The sequence below is a fragment of the Corvus brachyrhynchos genome, unplaced genomic scaffold (assembly GCF_000691975.1).
Source record: "Corvus brachyrhynchos isolate BGI_N302 unplaced genomic scaffold, ASM69197v1 scaffold239, whole genome shotgun sequence".
Classification (NCBI taxonomy): Eukaryota; Metazoa; Chordata; class Aves; order Passeriformes; family Corvidae; genus Corvus; species Corvus brachyrhynchos.
Window position 1 is genome coordinate 1,962,207 of NW_008246057.1, and position 19,437 is coordinate 1,981,643.

The 19,437-nt window shown below is 39.8% G+C and overlaps 1 protein-coding gene across 1 annotated transcript in view; it reads right to left on the reverse strand.

The window, feature by feature from the left end:
• RELN (reelin) overlaps positions 1–19,437 on the reverse strand; it is a 233,623-nt gene that overhangs the window by 101,811 nt on the left and 112,375 nt on the right. The window contains exons 10-14 of the mRNA XM_017745972.1: positions 11,598–11,743; positions 7,512–7,663; positions 5,224–5,336; positions 3,380–3,588; positions 770–898 (exon numbers count right to left, since the gene is read on the reverse strand). Coding sequence (XP_017601461.1) covers positions 770–898; positions 3,380–3,588; positions 5,224–5,336; positions 7,512–7,663; positions 11,598–11,743 — 749 coding nt within the window. The remainder of the gene's footprint in view (positions 1–769; positions 899–3,379; positions 3,589–5,223; positions 5,337–7,511; positions 7,664–11,597; positions 11,744–19,437) is intronic.

Here is a 19,437-nt window from a genome sequence, read left to right on the forward strand (position 1 = left end):
AGCAGGACTGAACTCTGTTTGGTGGAAACCCTCGGGGGGTGAGAAGAGTGGTCCAGAGGATTTGGCCTGCTGCAGTCTGGGCCATCATTCTCTATCATTCACGGAGGCTGCACTTCCTGCACACACCAGGAGTAATGTTCCTATGAAAACTGGATGAGAGTAGGGGCTGTGTGTCATCAGATTACAGCAATGCTATTTATTTTGTAAGTCTTATGGAAGTTGGGATACACAGGGATTTTGTGCTATGCAGCAAGACGCCACAGTTCATTTTTCAGTGAGAACGGCAGAGAAGAGACTTAGAGCTGAGAAGGGCTGATACAAGAAAGTGACACTAACAACCATCTCCATCAGCAGAAGTACAGAGGATGTGCTTCACTGTAACCCAGTACTGGGATTCCGCGTGAGTAAATGTGTCTGGGGATGTAAATACAGCTTTGAGTGGTGTTTTTTCTGACTAAGAAGAAAATTTCTGTGGCTTTGACATGGTACAAGTTTTCTTCTTATTGTCAACATGCTGTCCAAAGGTGGATTACTGGATTTTTTAAAATTTGTCGTTATCATAAAAAAATTATTATTTTACCACAGAAGCAGCCCCATACATTTCAAGTTTCATTACTGGGTAGCCAGTGAGCCCAGAACACTCCTTCCTCACTGTCCCCAGCGAATCAAAAATGAATGATGACACAGAGTTGCGTGCTTTGCTGCTTTCCTCTGCCACCTACAATTCACTTCTCTAGTCTTGCACCCCTGTTTTGCAGAGAACACTCACCCGCTGTAGTTTTCAGAGGCATAGATGGTACTGTGGGGCAGGTGGGGCCCAGCACAGATCTCAGGCAAACACTCCATGTGGAGCAGTGACCATGAGCGGCCATGGTTGGTTGAAAACTCCAAGCTGACACTGGTAACACATTGAAGGAAAGAAATGAGAAAGACACCATGAGGGTACCTGGCATAGATCTCAATGCACAAGAACTAACATTGAGAAACCACCAAATCTGCTATTTCTAATAACTCTTGAGGAAATAGGAAATAATTTTAAGCGGACTTTGAATACAAAAAATCCGGCAAATGCAAACACGAGACAAAGTCTCATGAGTGTTTAAAACCTCAAAGGTTTATAGACTGAGGATTGCCTGAAGACAGAGTTCTTGTTTGGTCACCATCTAGCCAGTGTTTTTATGGAGCTGCTGTTAAATAAACTGCATTATGTTTATATTTCATACTGAAATAGTTTCAGATATGAGGAGAAAACCTGGATTGATCAGAGCTAGACAGCATCATGAGAGCACAGGACACCTATAGCTGCCAGATATTACATCTGCAGAAGGTGGTGAAAGACCACTAGCTGTTCATGCACTGGCTGGCTCTTTCCTGGGTTAAAAACCCCAAAATTGTTTACAACCTATGAGTATAAGGAAATTCTCAGATGCCTTACACTCTGAAGACCTTGAAAAAGTAATATAGAAAGTGCTTGATTTACTACAGATTTAGTATTGTACTGAATTACTCTTGTAATTTCCTCCATATAATTAGCTTGTAATATTCTGTTTTATTTTAAGTAATGTCAGTGGGACATTATAAAAGTCATAATTCATCTCCTCAATATTAAATTGTTTGATCTGAATTTTTCTTTTTATGATAATTTGCTGACAGTATTACTGTATTTAAATGTATCATCACTGTGATATTGTGTCTATTAAAACAGTTTATGGAGGTTTTGACTAATTTATTTCAGGTTTAGCTGTAGAGATACCTTAGAGGGTCATTTTTACTGCATATATTCAGTATAAGTCTCTCACATTTGCAGTAATGAACGCATTATGAATAATGCTGAAGACTGGGAGATGTGAAATGCTGCAGTATTTGGGAAATACAAATAGGGAAAATGGTGATCTAATGCTTCTTTAGTTATGGAGAAGCTCACTTCTCCTTCAGAAATAGTTTAATGAAGGAAGAATATTACTCTTTCAAAATATATACTAATCTCCATCAGAAAACAGACTGAGAACAGGGCCTTTATATAACATGTTTACTGGCCAGGAGTGTTTACACTTTTCATGTAGGAAAATGTTGCTGCCTTCTCTTCCTATCAAATAAAAGCGCAGTGCCTTGATTTTTGTTTCCACTTGAATTCTGCTACCCTGCATGGATGCAAGAACTGTCAGTGTAAATGGAGCTCTTTCCAGCTGGAAGTAGATGCCATGGGACACAAATAAAAGCACTTACGATCAGTTACTTTAAACTCTCAACTCTGCAAAATATAAAGTAACTTAATCCTCATAAAATACCAAGATAAATATTTGCATGTGTATATAAGGAAAGAGGGGCAGTGGGCAGTTTGGTTTTGGGTTCCCTGTTTGAAGAAGGATATTAAAGATTTTGAGAGTGGAGTAAAGGATGAGCAAAATGTCCATGGCTTTGAGCACTAAGCTAGGGTGGGCTGAGGAGCTGGCTTGCTAAGCCTGGTGAGGAGGGGTGAGCTACAGCATCCTGTGATGCTGCAGAGGGCACTCACAAGGAAATCAGAGTCAAACGCTCCTCAATAGTGTCACAGACACACCACAAAGGACAATAATCATAAAGACATGTCTTCATAGTTTTGTATTGTACATTAAGAAACACTTTTTCAATTGAGCAGGTCACTCAGAGAGGTAGCACAGCATCCATCCATGAAGATTTTTCAAGTCAGGGACAGGCAGAGCCATGTCTGACCTGCCCAGTAACAATCCCTCCTGCAGCAGCAGGTTTCATCACATAACCTGTGTAGGTCCCTTCCAACCAACATTTCTATGATTCTACAAAACATGGAGCCTAAAATGACTCCCTTCTCTCCCTTTCCCCATGGAAAAATTCACGCTGAATGTCCTGAAGAAGTAAAGCCAGCAAAAGAGTTCTGTGATCAGCCTACAGACAGTGAGACCCTCACACTGATGGTCATTAAGATGAGGGTCATTTATCACCAGTCTTACAAGAATTAGATATGCTTGTGGCATCAGTAATCTTGGAGAGGTCAGCAGTGCAGCTTTCTGCTGCTGCCTTTAATGCCTTCCTCCTTACACAGTATTAAGAAGTAAATCTCATATCCATTAGAAACTGAAGCAAAAGTCACTCTGAAATCATGAGCATATTTCAGAATTATGGGCTAAGAAAAGCAAGTTTTGACCTGGAAAGCTATTAAATGACTCTTTATTGCACGTGAGGTACATAAATCTGGGCCTGTAAAGATCAGGAGAAACATTAGCTTTTGAGCAGCTTATATTTGTCATTATTAGTGGGATCCCTTCTTATTGAAAAAAGATTTCCAAATCCTCATATAGATTTTGTAAACCAAAATATACTAGAAAGCTGATAACCAAAAGAATTATTTTGCCAGTTTTACCTGTTACCAGGTTGATAAGTTCCACAACCCAAATTGATGGAAAACTGGATCATGTGAGTCACCGAGGAAGGGAGCACCGGAAGGACGTGGAAGTAATCCACAGCCCAGACATTCCTGTTGTGGCCTTGGTGACTCTTTTGCTTCAGGCAAAATTTGGTTGCAGGAGTCTGCAGGTCTGGACTAATGACAACAGAAACCAAAGATGGCACCTTTAAAAGAAATTAAATAAGACTTAAGTAAGTTAAAAAGGTCACAAGGTACCATTAAAAAGAACAAAGACACTAATTGTGCTGGACCAAATGTGCTATTCTCTCTCCTTCCTTCATTTTGTTAGCTTTTTTAGCCACCTTTTTCAACACATGATCCCAAATGAAATAATTTACTATTATGTGCACAGGTGTTAACACCCTGGATACCAGTGATGCTTATCACCTCAGAGGGATAGGATTGTTTGGCTGTAAAGCCACAGAAGAAAAGACTGTACCTTCTGTGTTCTGAAAAGGGCAAGTTTATGTTGTCAGTTTCAGCTGGGAAGGGAAGATGATGTTTGTCCTGGAGCCTTACAGCTCCCAGAAGCTAAGGCAGGGTAGTGGCATGTCTACTCTGGATACGTGAGAATGGAGTAACAGCAGGAGTTCACAGGCATAAGTGGGGAGGATGTTATGTTGCTGAAATAAATGAAAGCACTGCTTTACAAAGCTTAGCCTTTGTCCTAAAGCAATGAAATTAGAACTTTATTATGTCAGAAGAGGATGTCAGCTTTAAAACTGCTTGTTTTAAAAAACTTCCACAATGAATTCCATGTAATTTCAGATCCTATCTCTCCCCAAGTTCCCTAATTAATATTTTATTATTTCACAATTACAATTTCCTTAGTTTTACAAAAGTTCTACCCTGTCTTTCACACAGAAGCAGGCAAGGAGGGAAGCCACGCACAATGAAACAATGCAAGTGACTCAACCAAACTCAGGCCAAACGCTATTGTAAACACTTGGTTTCTAAGTGCTAAAGTTACAGACAAAATGCTCACAGACCTGTGCTTGAAAACAGCTGCATCTTTACCACCACATTTCCCTCACAATATGTAAGCACACTGCACTTCAATATCTAGTGTATCCATATGCACATGTGTGAAATACCAAATTTTGCCTGTTTTACAGCAGCAGAACAAGGAGACCTCAGGGCTGGGTTATTCAGGGTGGACATGGTCTAAGTGCTCCCTTGCCCTAGACAGGAAGGATCCTGAAGGCAAGTTCAAGGTCTTTATTGTCCTGCCTGAGGGTGGTGGATGTGGTTGGAAGGCGGCTGCACTTTGGGCAGAGGAGATGCTGCCTGTGCAGTCTCCCTGCTGCCACCTCCCACAGCTGAGTCCACCAGTCCCCACTGAGTCCCCACTGAGTCTGCACCACTGCAGACCCTCTCCCAGCCACTGACACCACCACGACTCCCAGCCACTGACACCACCACGACTGACCCTCTCAGGACCCCGCTCCTCAGTATCACACTGTGGCTAGAACAAGCTTGAGTGGAAAAAGGAGTAATTTTTTGTGAGGAGATGTTACCACTGAAGTTTTCAGCTGATAACTGACAATTTTTGCCCATTGCTTGCTTGCCTGCTTCCCCAGTCCTGGCCAACAGTGCACAGTTCTGCCTGGGGCTGGAGTGACCAGCAGTAACTGCAGAGCTGTGCTGCAAAGGCACCTGATTGCTCCTGGGTCTGCACATGTGTTTGGAAGGTCATGTTTGAGTGTCCCTGTGGAATTCAACACACAATATTCCTGTGATGGCTTGAAAAGAGAATGGTCTATCCATCCCATCCACCTGCTTCGTTCACGATGACTTACCTTGTAAGCAGCATAGGTCAGGGTATCAAGAGGTATGTGTTCCCTCCTGCCTTCAGTCTTGGCATACAGTATGACATCATTTTCATGGGATTCTCCAGAATCACAAGTTCCCCCTGTACAACACACATTTGAGTGAGAAAAAAATTAATTGAAGCCCTTGTTATTGGAAAGTGGAATCATATATGCAGCCATAATTATGAAAATAATTACAATCAGATGCTATTTAACTTGGGATCTGAAACAAAAGAACACCATCCCCAAGGACATAGTGTATAGGAACTGTTTGATCAGATACACCATGGCAGAGATCAAGGGGGTTGATGATTAGGAAAACCTCAAGTACCTCTTTTAATCAGCTTATCAAAACAAGTTTAATAGAAAATGCTGTGCCTCAAGCAATACTTCTATCTGTGTGCTTTAAATCCTATTTACATAGAAATGCTCTGCTTTTGAGTTGTCATTTGTAAAGTGCTATTTACTCCTCACATGTCATGCAGTCACACATGTAGGTATGTAACAATCTCTTAAATACTTCTCAGCTGATAGTTTGGCAGCTGAGAACTTGCTGTGCTGCTCCTTCTACTGTCTACACCATATCGAAAGGGATGGCTGGCTGGATGGAATCTATCGTACCACACAAAAGACTTGTGGCATGCTTGCCCAACTGGAGCAGGGAAGCATTTGAAATACCTTCATATCAGTAGAACCCAAAATACCCATTAACCTTCTGTGAAAGAGTGGATGTATTGGCAAATATGAGCATTAAGTTCTGCATTATAGTTACAAGATGAACATCATCTCACTAGTTTGGTATTATGCAAAAGAAGTTTCTAAAACAAAGTTTCTGTATTTGAAACAGGAATTAATAATTAATTATTTTCCTGTACGTTAAAGGTACTGCAGGTAGTAAAAAAAAATACCCCAAAATAGAAACAAAAACAGAATGAGGAAGCTTCTTTGAAAAGACTGCAGAGTAGAAAGACTACATATATTGGAACACTTTCTCTGATTTTTATTTGCTACAACCAGCCAGTTTGTAATGGACTAGGAAAAGCAGTCCAGAGAACTGGATAAGATGAGCATTTTTAATGTGTTTTATACCGTAATGAGGAACATCCATTTTTCCTTTCAAATTCTCCTTGCCTGAATGTTTAAACTATTATTTATTTAATTTAAAAATATGCACAGAATACATTTTTTCAAACAATATCCCACTATCCTCTGAGCCTGCATCTGCTGACAACTTCTCCCCAAAGTTCAGAAGGTTGACAAAATTTCTTTCCTGTTTCTCTTGCAGGTGTTGTAATGCTTGGAAGAAATGGGAAAAAGCATCCTCTTTTTCCTGTGCTTTATTCATAATTCATGTAACACAGAGGAGATGTGCAACAATTTAGGACAACATGAGGTCTTCCCCTCATTAAATAAAGTGTGTTTTTTCTTGTTGATAGAGAAGGTTGCTTGTGGAGGTCACAGGTTTATTCTCTGCTTCCTCCTTTATTATTCTATTATTCTCTTTTAAGCAAAAATCCTCACTTTCTCTAAACATGGTGTTGAGAGAATAACCTCACGGAACTTCCTGTATGTGCAAAATAAAAGTTCTGGAAAAATACTGTGGGTGTTAACTACCATGTTCATGGGGATTTTGACCTGTTGCAACATCAAACTAGTGCAGTTGCACTAACAACAGTGGGGAGGGGAAGTGACAGGACAGGTTGGTTCTTGGCTGCTTTCTTAGCCCTGGTAAATGACTGATGTCGTACTCTGCCCCAGTAAGGAAGCTCTACAGATGATGCTAACACCCCACCAGTGCTTTTCATGAGGGATGCCACATGTAGAACACACCTCCTCCAAGACCACAGCACACTACAGCACACTCCATGTGAATCTCACCCTAGGCCAACGCATTAGCAGAGGAAGGATTTTACAAATGGAGTAAGAGCTTTTGAGGTGAAAGTATTCCATGGGTTCATCAGGGAAGGCTGCCCCACCTCTGTGCTACTCCCATCTCATCCTCATGTGCAAGTCTCTTGACTCTGATGGATTAACACCAGGGTCTACATGGATATGACTGTGGGAGGATATGAGAGGTACCTGTAAAACCTCTAAAGATGACAAAGATATGACTGTCTCTTCTAAGTATGGATTAAAGGGCACTGAGTGAAATTAGTATATACAAGACAAGAAGATGCTTCTTCACATGAGAATTGTTCAACTGTGGGGCTGGGGCACTGCATAATGTAAATCTCACATGCTTCACATCTTGTATTACATTAGGAATTTATACTCACCCATACTGAAATAAAACCTCAAGTTCCCATAACCTGTAGTGTCCATGTATGGAGTACATATTTTTCTTTCTCCATCTCTGAGAAATACCATAGCTGAGCCAGATTCCAGAGTTCCACATTCAGTACCAATGACAGCTCCAAAGATGTCCCACCTGCAGAGGCCAACAATGCGTGGAGAACATGCAGCAGCACATTACTGATAAACTCATACAAAACATGTCATAGGGGTTCACTTGTACTTACAAAAGTAGCTGTTTCTACTCTTACATAGGACAAAAAATGCAGTGTTTCAAATGTGATCCCTATGCCATTATTTACGTACTCAATATTAGCATTTAAACTCAGTTGGCTCAACTAAGGCAAAGTTAATGTAAATATTTAAAAGAATTTTGCAGAAATGCATGAATTAATAAAAAAATGAGGCTTTAAATGAATGCTGTTACCAAATATGCAGTGTTGTATTGTTCTACCATCTTCATCATTTTTTTCTGGTGTTAAAATATTTAAAAAATAAATGCATTCTGCTTCATTTTGCATAATAAGAGATTTATAGATCAATGAAACTTGAAAAGGCACATGTCCACCCTATCTGCTATACAAATATGAAATATGTAGGTAATAGCTGAAAACGCTCTCTTTTCATCTTTTTGAGCATTTAGGGTAACAGTTTTTAACTAACACATGAACAGAGTATGAAAAAAGACTGCTGTGTTTCTAATATGTGATGATACTATCTTTCTCAGTTTTTCTGTACAACATTTTATCTTATTTTTATTCAGTGATAATTAAAAGAGCTGTTGCAGAATTTTCCAATTATTTTACATTGAAAATACATTTTCATCATGAAAGTGATGGTTACTTCAAAACTCGATCAAAATGTTTTGAAATATTAGAAAGTGTTGAAAACTTGTGCATTATTTTGATCTGATACATTGTTATTATTCATGTAGAAGTCTTAATTCATAATGAAGTATTTAAGAATTATAAGGTTGATAAAACAATGAAATTATTTAGAATCACTAAATCCTGATAATCCAATCATTTAACTATCCAGCATTATTCAGGAGGAATGAGAAAACATGGAAGTTCAGAAACCTTTGTGGGAGGCAGTCTCTTCCTGTCTCCTTCCACCAGAAACAATCTCTAGCAGGTATGTGCCATATGACAATTCCAAAACCTGTCATTTCAAGAACTAAACAGTCTATTTATTAGTTTAACCATTCCAATGGCTTCAAAATGCATTTCTAGGATCTTAAAAGCTGCCAGTTTCCCTATGGACCTAAGCTGAGACAGACTGGTGACATGCTGGTTTGGAAATCCTGCTTTAAAACTGTCAGTCATTTACACAGGAATTAGCAAGCTTAACATCACTGAAAAGCTTTATGATATAAATATTTTAATGGAAGCACAGTTTAATCTAACCCTAATTCTATTGTGCAGATTTTTTAAAGGTAATGAGCAATATAATCAAAACACAATTTTGAAAATGGGTCTCCTGAGCTGAAGGCAAGAACAGAATTAAACAGTTGTGCCTACTTTAACTTACACAAAAAAAATCTCACAATGCTCCATTGATCTTTTGTATGCTCTATTTAGCTCAATTAAAACACTCTCTGTAGTGACCCACAAAACAGCTCGGGGTCATGAATGATGCAGATCATGGGTGTTTCCAGGGATCCTCTCTTTTTAGGCAGCATCAGAAATGAAAACCAGAGAATTCTACATCTTTTTTTTTAAAAAATGCACTTTAATAGAAATACATCAACACACTGCCAGTAAAGAAAATGGAGAAGGATCCTGGGTTACGGCATGAACTAACATTTACATTTTAATTCATTTAACCCTCTCATGACTCTTGGAATTCTTCTTTATAAAACAGGTGATTTATGGACCTAAACTAGACCAACTGGACATGAATGTCCAAAGCAACAATGTGCCTGCTAGAGACAAAGGCAGCCTGATACGGGGATCCACTTTTAGGATCAGGCTCTAATTCATGCAACTAAAGAGAAGCAGAACAACAGCAGAAATATGTCTGGTACTTAAAACAGCAACACCATCCACATAGCCTCCGACTTTAGGTGGTACATGCAAAAAATACCAATCAACTGCTTATTAAGAACAGCAATAAGTTCCTCTGCCCTCATCTCCGAGAGCATTTGGTGCAGAGGAGAGTAGTGGTGGCCCCTACACCTGAGCTTCCTTTTGCTCTCCCTCATGAGGGATGCTTTTGCCTTTGACCTCGGGAGCTGGCAGGCTCCAGCTGACATGACAAAGAGAACTTCCTGCAAGCTCTGTCTCAGGTATACCGTGCTCTGTGACTGTTTGATTACAATAAAACTGTATTTCAAGTATAGTTCAAATAACATTTGAAAGTATTTCTCTAAGAAGCGATTAAGGAAACTCATATATATTTGCATTTATATACAGCTCCCAACACCAACTTCAGAGAAACATTGAAAAGAGGAACAGTAGCGGTGACAATTTTATATGATTAGGATGTAGTTCATAACATCACCCGAGTTCAGTGTTTATTTATGGCAGCATGCAATTTAAATCTCCATTCTTATAGAACAATTGAAAGAAGGAAGTTTCTAATATAGAGTAACATTTCCAAAGAAAAAAAAAGGAAAAAGTTGTGAGGCCTTGGGCTGGCAGAGTGGGGGCAGATCAGGACCTGGTTGCTGGGACACAGACTAATAGAATCAAAGGCATCTGCTGGCTGCACCCTCCCTCGCCCACCTGCAGTTGTGATAGGGAAAGTGTAATTTTCCTAATTCAGAAGAAACTGTGCATTTGTTAACCAGGGTTGCAAGTACTCAACTAAACACCCAGTCCAGCAGAGACAAGATCTAGAGACAGGGCAGATGTCCACAGACAGCACTCCCATCCTGTTTTTTCACCACATCTCAAAAGTGTCCCACGTGGTCACGTAGAACACAACACACACGTGCTCATTTTCTTCCCTTTGTCTGAAGCAGCACCTGATGCTATTGGCTGATTATTTGAACTGGGACAGAGTTCACAGCGAGTATTTTTTTCTGTAAATCCCAAATATACCACGTGTCCCCAGGACACATTAGCATGTATTTCTTAAAAGGTGCTCTTTACTTTCAGCACAGCATAGGCAGCATTTGAATCAGTTGCTAATGATCTGAAGTACTTTGTAGGTTAAAATCAACATTCAGTGGAGACCCATAAATTAGCAGTGTATGTTTCTCATTGCCCTGGGGTTACAGGAACTAATGATTTTTTTTTTTTTTTTTAACAGAAAAGAATCAAGACCCTACTGATGGTTATTTCCTTTTTGTCAGAATTTATACAATGAGGTATACAAAATGAAACTTCTTTATCAGGACACATTTTTTAAAGCTCACTCATGTTTTGGTAAGAGTAGTAATATTGTTGTCCTAGACAGTTTTGTTTATTTTCTGTGTCCTTGCAGCAGTCCCTGCTGGATATGCCTTTACAGGGAACCTTTGAATCACAATGTATATATCCAAAAGAGATATAGTGAATTATCAGCCAGACCCTGAGCTCTTGTCCAGCAGGTGTGGCTATGCTCTTGGTGCTGCTAGATGAGAATAGACTGCTGCTTCAGTTGTCCTGCCTCTACCTTCTCCTCCTCTTCCTCCTCCAGCACCTACAGGCATCTGTATAAGCAGGAGCTCTCTCAGTAAAGTGCAGCTCACAGCAGTGATCCAGAGGGGGTGAATTTCTTGAGGAATTTGATTTCATATGGACATGAATTTGTTAACAACACCCCCTGGTGTGAATTAAAAAAGCAGATCAACATCATATGTTTCCTTAGAATAGCTACATAAGTCACAAATACGACTTTTTTTCATTAAAAACAGTGGTGGCAGGATGGTCCAGACACAAACTGTTCCTCCTGGACTTCCTGAACTTGTTTCTTCCTAAAATCTGCAATCAGGTGCTATTTACAGTATTGCTATTTATCTTAGTCACAATCTTCCCTGACTACAGAGCAAAGATAAAATGCAATTCTCTGTTTATCCCATCTCCTCATCCCTGGAGTGATGCTGCTCACCTCTGCAGGGCCCTGCTCGGGTAGGGGACACTCACCCTTTGGGCTGGTTCTCAAACTCTTCTGCCCACTGCTCCTGGGCATCCTCCATGGAGAGGTCCACGTCCCGGGTAGTGGCGAAATTGAACTCGCTGCCCTCTGTCCCATGGAAGTAGATGGAGTTCCCATCGGACTGGCAGCTGTGCTGTGGGCAGAAGGAAGCTGAGGTTATGTTGGGTTTGTACAGCGTTCACACACCGCCAGATCTCAGCATGAGCTGTACTTATCTAAGGACTCACTGATGCCTGAAATGAAATAAAAACCAGATGGTCATCTTTTATCTTTCTTGTCCTGCCCCAACAATTATTGTGTCCTAGTCTCATACCTGCTTCCCTACAAACCCACTGCAGACCATGGTAATAAGTGTTTGCATTGAAAAGTCATGTGCCACATCTCTGGGTGTTTATTTCTGTTTTAAAGTATTGCCCTTATGTCTGGTCCACATACAACTGTGTCTGCAAATAACTTCAGTAGTATACCAAATATTGCTACGGGGATTTTGTAGAAGTACAAGTTTTGTGCTGTGAAACACATCAGATCTCTGTGCTTGAATTTTTGCCAAAAGAGGTATTTGTATGTAAAATTGCTACGCATTGCCATACAGTAAACTTTGGGCCTCAAGTGTGTGAGTGAAAAGGCTGTATTTGCCATATTTAGTCCAAACTGCATAACAAACAGCTCTAGAGGCAACAAGCTCTTGTGATACAGCAATCCCAGGGATCCTGAGCCTGCTCCCAAACCCAGTGTGTCTGCTTTTCCTGTTGCGTTTCTGCACATACAACCTCAGCAGCACCAAATGAAGCTGTGTGTCTCCCCCAGCATTCCCTGACCACCACAACTCTCCAGGAGTATTGGCCTGGAAGGAGCTGCCTGTGAGGAGCACATGGGGGTTACAGTACAGACTTTCTTCTTTCCCCATCCTACTTCTACCTTCTTGTGAGTCTGATAAAATGACAGTCTGCCAAATCTCTGGGGCACAAACAGGTACCAGAAACTTCTAAAGAAGATCTACCTGGTCTTAATGCAAGCAGAGCACATGGCATTTTGTTGAATTGTTCATATTACAAAAAGTACTGATAAAAAAAATTCTCTCAAACGCTTCTTTTATTCGTGTGTGTGTGTGTGTGGCATCTTGCTCTTCTTAAAATTGGAAGGTGAATTAAGGAATTATTAATTAGAATAATTCTGCATTCTTACAACATCTCAGCATTTAAAAAAGAGATACAATAACACCAAATTGCATTGACCTTTTCAGTATCGTCTGTGCAGTGCCCTCTTGTCTCTGAACCCCTTCGTAACGCGCCAAGGGAAAATATGACAATCACATCTTCTGCACTTAAAAAGGTCATGGTAGTGTCACATAAGGGAATAATTAGATTTTTAACAAAGAGAAAGGTGGGAGAAGAAATGAAAACTGCTCAGTACATCTTTGTCTATGGGTTTTTATGAGCAAAGTACAAAAGAAAACATTTTGTCATATTCTATAATGCTTTATTTATCAATGCAATAAAATGACAATTGAAATTCTTGTATTGATAATTTTCAAGTATGGTTGCCAATACCTCAGCAATTAATTTATATTGAGGAATGTAATTTGTGACTGTATTTCTAGAGGTGCCTCCATATTGTTAGAAAAAACTGTGAGTACTTGAAGTCTGATTTTTGTAATAGAGACTTCCTGGTCTATACTTGAATGACAACAGCTCTATGTTTATTAACACAGATTAAATATCACTTAAAAATATAACACACTGTAAAAAATGTAAAGGCTGTTTCAACTGCTAAAATAAACAAATTGCTGTTAAAGTGCTTTTCTTCCAAAGAAAGGTCAAAGAAATAGAAAGATCCTGAAGTGTTGATAATTTATCACAGAAAGGAAATAGATTTTGTTACAAGTCTCCTTTCTCCTTGCTCTGTTAATGCAGCATACACACAGTACACCATATATGGCACTGAGGAGGCAGAATAATTTACACATCAACTATATTATAACTAGCAGAAATTAATGAGACAGTTTTATATCTTCTCTTTGAAAAACAGCAGTTGTACTACGCAGTTATTTATAAGTGACTCAGAAATTGCTTTTGTTTACTGATTTTAACCTTCACGCTCATAGGTATTGCTAATTTTAAGCAGAATTTTAAGAATGATTTGTTTATTGTGCTTCTTGATTTTCAGAATTTTCTTCATTTGCTGAACATAAATGAAGTATTCTTTATCTGTCAATTAATCTGACACAAAACCTCTATTATCTCCAGGCAGTCAAATAAATACACTAAAAATAAACATTCAGGTTAAAATGTAATTCAGATTTATACATAACCCTTCATCTCAGGAAACAAATAGGTAAATAGACCCTACTGAGCTAGATACTAGAACTGCATACAAGCATTGGAAAATCCTTCAGAAGTCTTACTAACATCTCAGGTGTTAAGTTATATGTAAGCATGCATTTGATAGTGGGTATGCAATTAGTAATCTCTTGCCTGATGATCTATTAAAATAAACAGAAACCAGATACAACCCCATTATCTTTTAATATTTGTATATCCTTCTGCTGTCTAGCAGAATATTTACTGAATGGAGTTTTCATTTAGGTTGTCAAGATAAATAAATGGGTATTTTGGCAAGGGGGGTATAAATAATTATTTATACAGTGGTGTATGATCAACCCCTTACAAAAGCTCAAAATCATAATTTATTTTATTAGTTCTATAAAGCTGTGTTTATGCATTTATGCACAGCTCCATAGTATCTATGAATATGTATTTATGCATATTTTATGTGTTAACGAACCACACAACGTATGGCTCAAATCACAATCTGCTCATGTCGGCTTTGGCTCATGTGAAACAGCTACGCAGAAGCGAAGTTCAGACTGGGGTTTAACTCCTCCTGTTATCCTAAACACCTATGAAACCTGTAATAGAAGCTCCTGACCTTTAATGGCCTTAAAAAAGAGTAAGAAAGATGCTCAGAACACAGGTACAGCTTTTGAAGAAGTTCTGAGGGAGTGCCATCATTTTCTTGTATGGTTTTGCCCCAGTGCCCCCATCTGGGACCTGGGACACCTGCCCATGGGAGAAGCAGATGTGGAAGAGCTCTATGACCTGAGTCCAGCCCAAGCCAGGGCTCCTCTGCTCATGATCTTATTCTCTCCCACCTGTCACATTTACCTTGCTTGTATAACCATCACCCTCAGGTTTTTTCTTTCAACTTTTCAAGCAATCACTATCTGTCACTGCTTTTACTGCTTTTTTTTACCTGGTGGGCTGCTGAAGGAAGAAAAACCTCAAGGAGCACCCAGCCAAATTTTCTAGGAGCAAAAGAAGCTCTGCAGGAGGTGGTCCCTCATCAGCCTTGCGCCCAGCTGTCTTGTCAGTCTTGTTCAGCATCCAGGAGGCTGCTGACTGTGTTGGATTATTTTGAGGGTTTGGAATAGGGCTTGAACAGATTAAAGACAGAATTGAAACCATCAGACTCATTTTCTCTTGGGTTCAACCCAAGATTTGAATTCAAGTCTTTGGAAAAAGCCAGCTAAAGTACAATTTACATACTGTGTTACCTCTTTCCTAAATTAAAGGCTTTGCACTGGTGGTGGTAGTCTACATACTTCCAGTATTTAAAGACTGAATTTCTCAAGTGTTTATTTTGTTATTCACAATGTGGAATGGACACGTAATGAGTTTTAAAACTATCTGGATTAAGTTCTCCCTAAACTGGAGATCCTGTGGATTATGTAGTTGCAGAGTCCTCTTTTATGAATTCCAGATTAAATTTGTTCTCTGTTTAATTTTAATTTACATTTAAATAATTTATAAGAGGAAATTACCTTGCTATGCAAAATTTGTAACTAAAAGGGCCAAATGACAGCAACAAGGATATTCGTCCTTGTTACCATGGAAGCATCTGTTGTAGGTCCAGAACTAAAGCACTGTTCAATTTTATTTAAAGGGGATTAAATGCATGTGGAACATTTAGTGTGTCCTTGTGCAAATTACAACATGGAAACATTAACTAATTTGTAAGGAAAAGTTAATTTAGAGAAAAAAATTCTTTGACAAATCTGTTAAACATAATTTAACAAAGTTTACTCCCAGATCACCTTCATAATAGAACACAAGACAAAGGCACTTGAATGAAGCCACTTCACAACAGTAGCTGTTTCCCATTGTTTGCAACTGGAATAGGACTATCAACCTTCCATAACTGTTGTACTCCTAAATAACAACCCCTGCCTGTTGCCAAAAGGAAAGAAACCATGTTCTGTTCAGGGACTGTGGTGATCCCAAGAGAAAAAAACCCAAAAAAACAACAAATAGTTTAATTCAATCTGGCACTACCTTACTCACTAGCTGTAATTGTTAAGCTATTGCTCTGCAAGAATAGGGCAAAATGAAAATTGGCTAGATGTATTCCCAAATCTCAGCATTCTTGAATTTACTTTCAATCTAATCTTCACTCTGAATTTGGTATGTTTCTGAAGTTTGTCTACGGGATAGTCACAGTATCACTGCTTTTTCCCCATTTTCAAGGCCCTGCATGGCTCATCCTTACCTGCCTCCACCATTTCCCATATGCCCCATCTCATGGGCCACTCTTCCTTTACTGCCAACGCCTGTCACTATGTGTGCTGGTGAGACAACCAAACTTGCATGCCCTTGCCCATTCTGCCCACCATGCTTGTCAAATGCCCACATGATTTCCTTCAGACACTTCCTTAGTGCTCTCTTCAGCAAGTCTTATCAATGATTACACTGAAGAGTGCACTGAGGACCAGGATGAGGATTCTCCCCTCCTGCACTATTTCCTTTTACTCCCACATGTCCCCATCCCCAGCTTATTCCCTGTTTTATAAATGGATGGCAGTGTCCTGGGACACAGGCTTTTTTTTTGGTTTGTGTCTGGAGAGGCAACAATGGTACATTCGGGGCTCTTTGATGCTACATTGGTACCACTACTACAAAAAATACATTTTCACTCTAAAATTGCTGTTGTCTATCAGTATTTCTAGTTTATGAGTACAGTTCTTAGCCAAATTGTCTATAAGACCCAGCAAGTCTTATTAATTCAGGTGAGCTTTCTGCTACACATTATGGAGACATTAGTTAATGGGAGAGAGAGAAATGCATGGTTTCAGAACAAAACTTTGTCAAGAGTCTGCCATGCTCTTTATCCTACACTACACTTCCAAGACTTTAGGTTCTTTTAGGAAAGCCTCTTGATCATACGAGATGCAGAAGTGTTTAAATTATGACTGCTCAAAACCATTAGTCAACAAGAGCAGGAAAGTCAGATTTGGTGAAGCAGGCACTTTACAACTGGACCTCTTTAAGTTTTCATAACTAAAAAATGACCAACTTTTTGTAGCATCTAAATGGCTTAAGGGCCCCAGGTAAGATCTGGGATCCTACATCATGTAACATGTCTGAACAATCTCCGTATTTGTAAAGACTTGCATGTGAGTACCACAGAGGAGACATCAGCTACCCTCAGCGTGACCTCTTGGCTAGGAGGATCTGCAGATCTCCAGTCCACCCTGCAATGGGAAGTAGCACAAGCCTCAACCAGACCAGCCCCTCTCACAGTTGCAGCTAAGGACACAGCCCTGAAGATTTTTAGAAACTCAAAAGACAAATATTAGGAACGTAAACAGAAGCACTGAAGTTCATCCAAACCAGCTTCTGTCCCGCTTGTTCAAGTCAAACTTGTGAATCAATAAATAACTCTTGGCTTTACAGTATGGGATTTCTTTACTTGGAGAGTGGAACAGAGGGCAACTAAATGATACAACTGTGCCATTCGGCAAAGCATCAACAGGAAACACTAGTGTGAAATTCCTCAGTGTAACAGATTTTTGGCTGAGGTCTTGCATATCATCTTCCTGAGGTTAATTCCTGCACTCCCATGAAAATGTTGTTCACCTCTATGCCTTTAAAGTATTCACAGTCATCTTTACCATCATTTAATTAGCTTTTTATCAGTGACAAACACTGATGCTCTTCTTCATATTATCTCCCCTGGGCCTAATGGCCCTGATGATTCTTTCAGACAGCTGTAGCCTCACAATTTATTTTTTGGCGACATTTCTTGCATTGGAATGAATGTGTTGGGCATTTGGGCAGTGCCAGCTTGCAAAGGGCTGACGGCAGATGGAAAGAAATCTGCCCAGTATGCCTTCACCTCTACACGAGCAGAGGGCCATCAATTTCCCCCATTAAGGAGTTGTCACGCAGCCCACCCAGCTGGAGGAGCATCTCTGATAGCCAGGCTGGCTGGCGTATGCTATTCAAATACAAAATGCACTTTAAAAAGAAACGAAAATATAATTTGTCGGCAAATTGAAAATGCGTGGCTTTGACCGCAGCCAATTTTTTAATGACTGTAATATTTTAAGTGATTATTTTTGCCACTTCAGATTGCTCCTTAGAGAGGAGAGGTTTTTTAATTAAAATCTAGGCAATGCAAACAGATGAGATATGAGAAGCAGAGGAACAAGAAGAAAGATGAAGAAAATTAATTGAAGCAGCATTGTCAATGGAGCTATAAATTAGATATTGTGTCTTCCTGGAAATGAGTCATGCAGGTTTTAGAAATTTTAAAATTTTGACATGATAGCAGGTACAAGGATAGATTAAGTCCTGATAAAATCATACTTTCTATGCAATGTCTCAGCCAGCAAAGGTATGGTGACAGAATTTATGGACAACTTCAAATTCTAAATTCTGTGGATTTGGCTGTTAATGCTCCTGGCCTGACATCCCTTCTTTAACCAAAGAAAAGAACACAATGTGATTAGAATACCCTCCCATGAGAGAAAGAGAGCTTTAGTCTTTCCTATGTGCTACATTTTTACATCATTTAATGTAGGCTACAGAACAAAAACCTTGGCTGCACAAGCAGGCCGGGAGCACAGAGGGTTATAGTGCACTTTCCCTTTCCAAAACAATGCGATGAAACTTGTCCTGTGATGTAGCAAGAAACATTTTATAAAGTGTGTTTTTACTCATCATTTCTGATTATGGACTGTTATTCAAAGGCTAGTGCTCAAAACACTTTGCTTGTTTATGAGTTTAATTTTCTAGGACATTCCATGATGTTTGTACAACACCGATCACTCCGGCGATGACCGGTTTCCTTAGTGAGTCATTTAACTGGCATGAACGGAACTATTCCTCTATGTTATGGGAACTACTAATATTTGGAGCACTCTGCCCTGAGCATCATCTTCTCTTCTGAAAGCAATGGTGTGCATTTATACCACTGTAAAATTAGAGCGAGAAGGAATCAAGCAAAGTAATTTCTACTCTTTGGCATCTAATGGGTCAATTCATGTTGTTTATATTTATATGCATCTCACAGTGACCTGTGAAGATCAAATTCTTTCCTCCTAGGAGGCAGGAAAGACCCTCTGTGCTTTGACACCAGCTCAGAGCTAATGCTGGCTCCCTGCCATCCCTCCCAACACTTCCAAGCCACAGGGAACTGGCATGGAGAAAGGTGTAGGTTCAGCATTGCTGCCCAAGACCAATTCTCAGCTGCCCAAACGACTCACAGCACCACAGCCAACCACCTGTCAGCTCTGATTAACCCCTAGGCATTGTATCTAAGTATTATTGTTTTAATTAAAAGTGTGATTTTTGGGGGGAAAAAAAAGCAAAAGCAATTCCATCCATGGGCTAGATCCAGCCCTATGGATATACAAATGCCTCCTCATGGCCACAACCCTGAACGAGCACACTCTAAAGGAGCCAGTCGACAGGTTTTGTGCACCCTGCACTGCTTTCTTCACCTCTCCCCCCCTCACACTCCTCCTTCCACCCACGGAGAAGCAGGAAT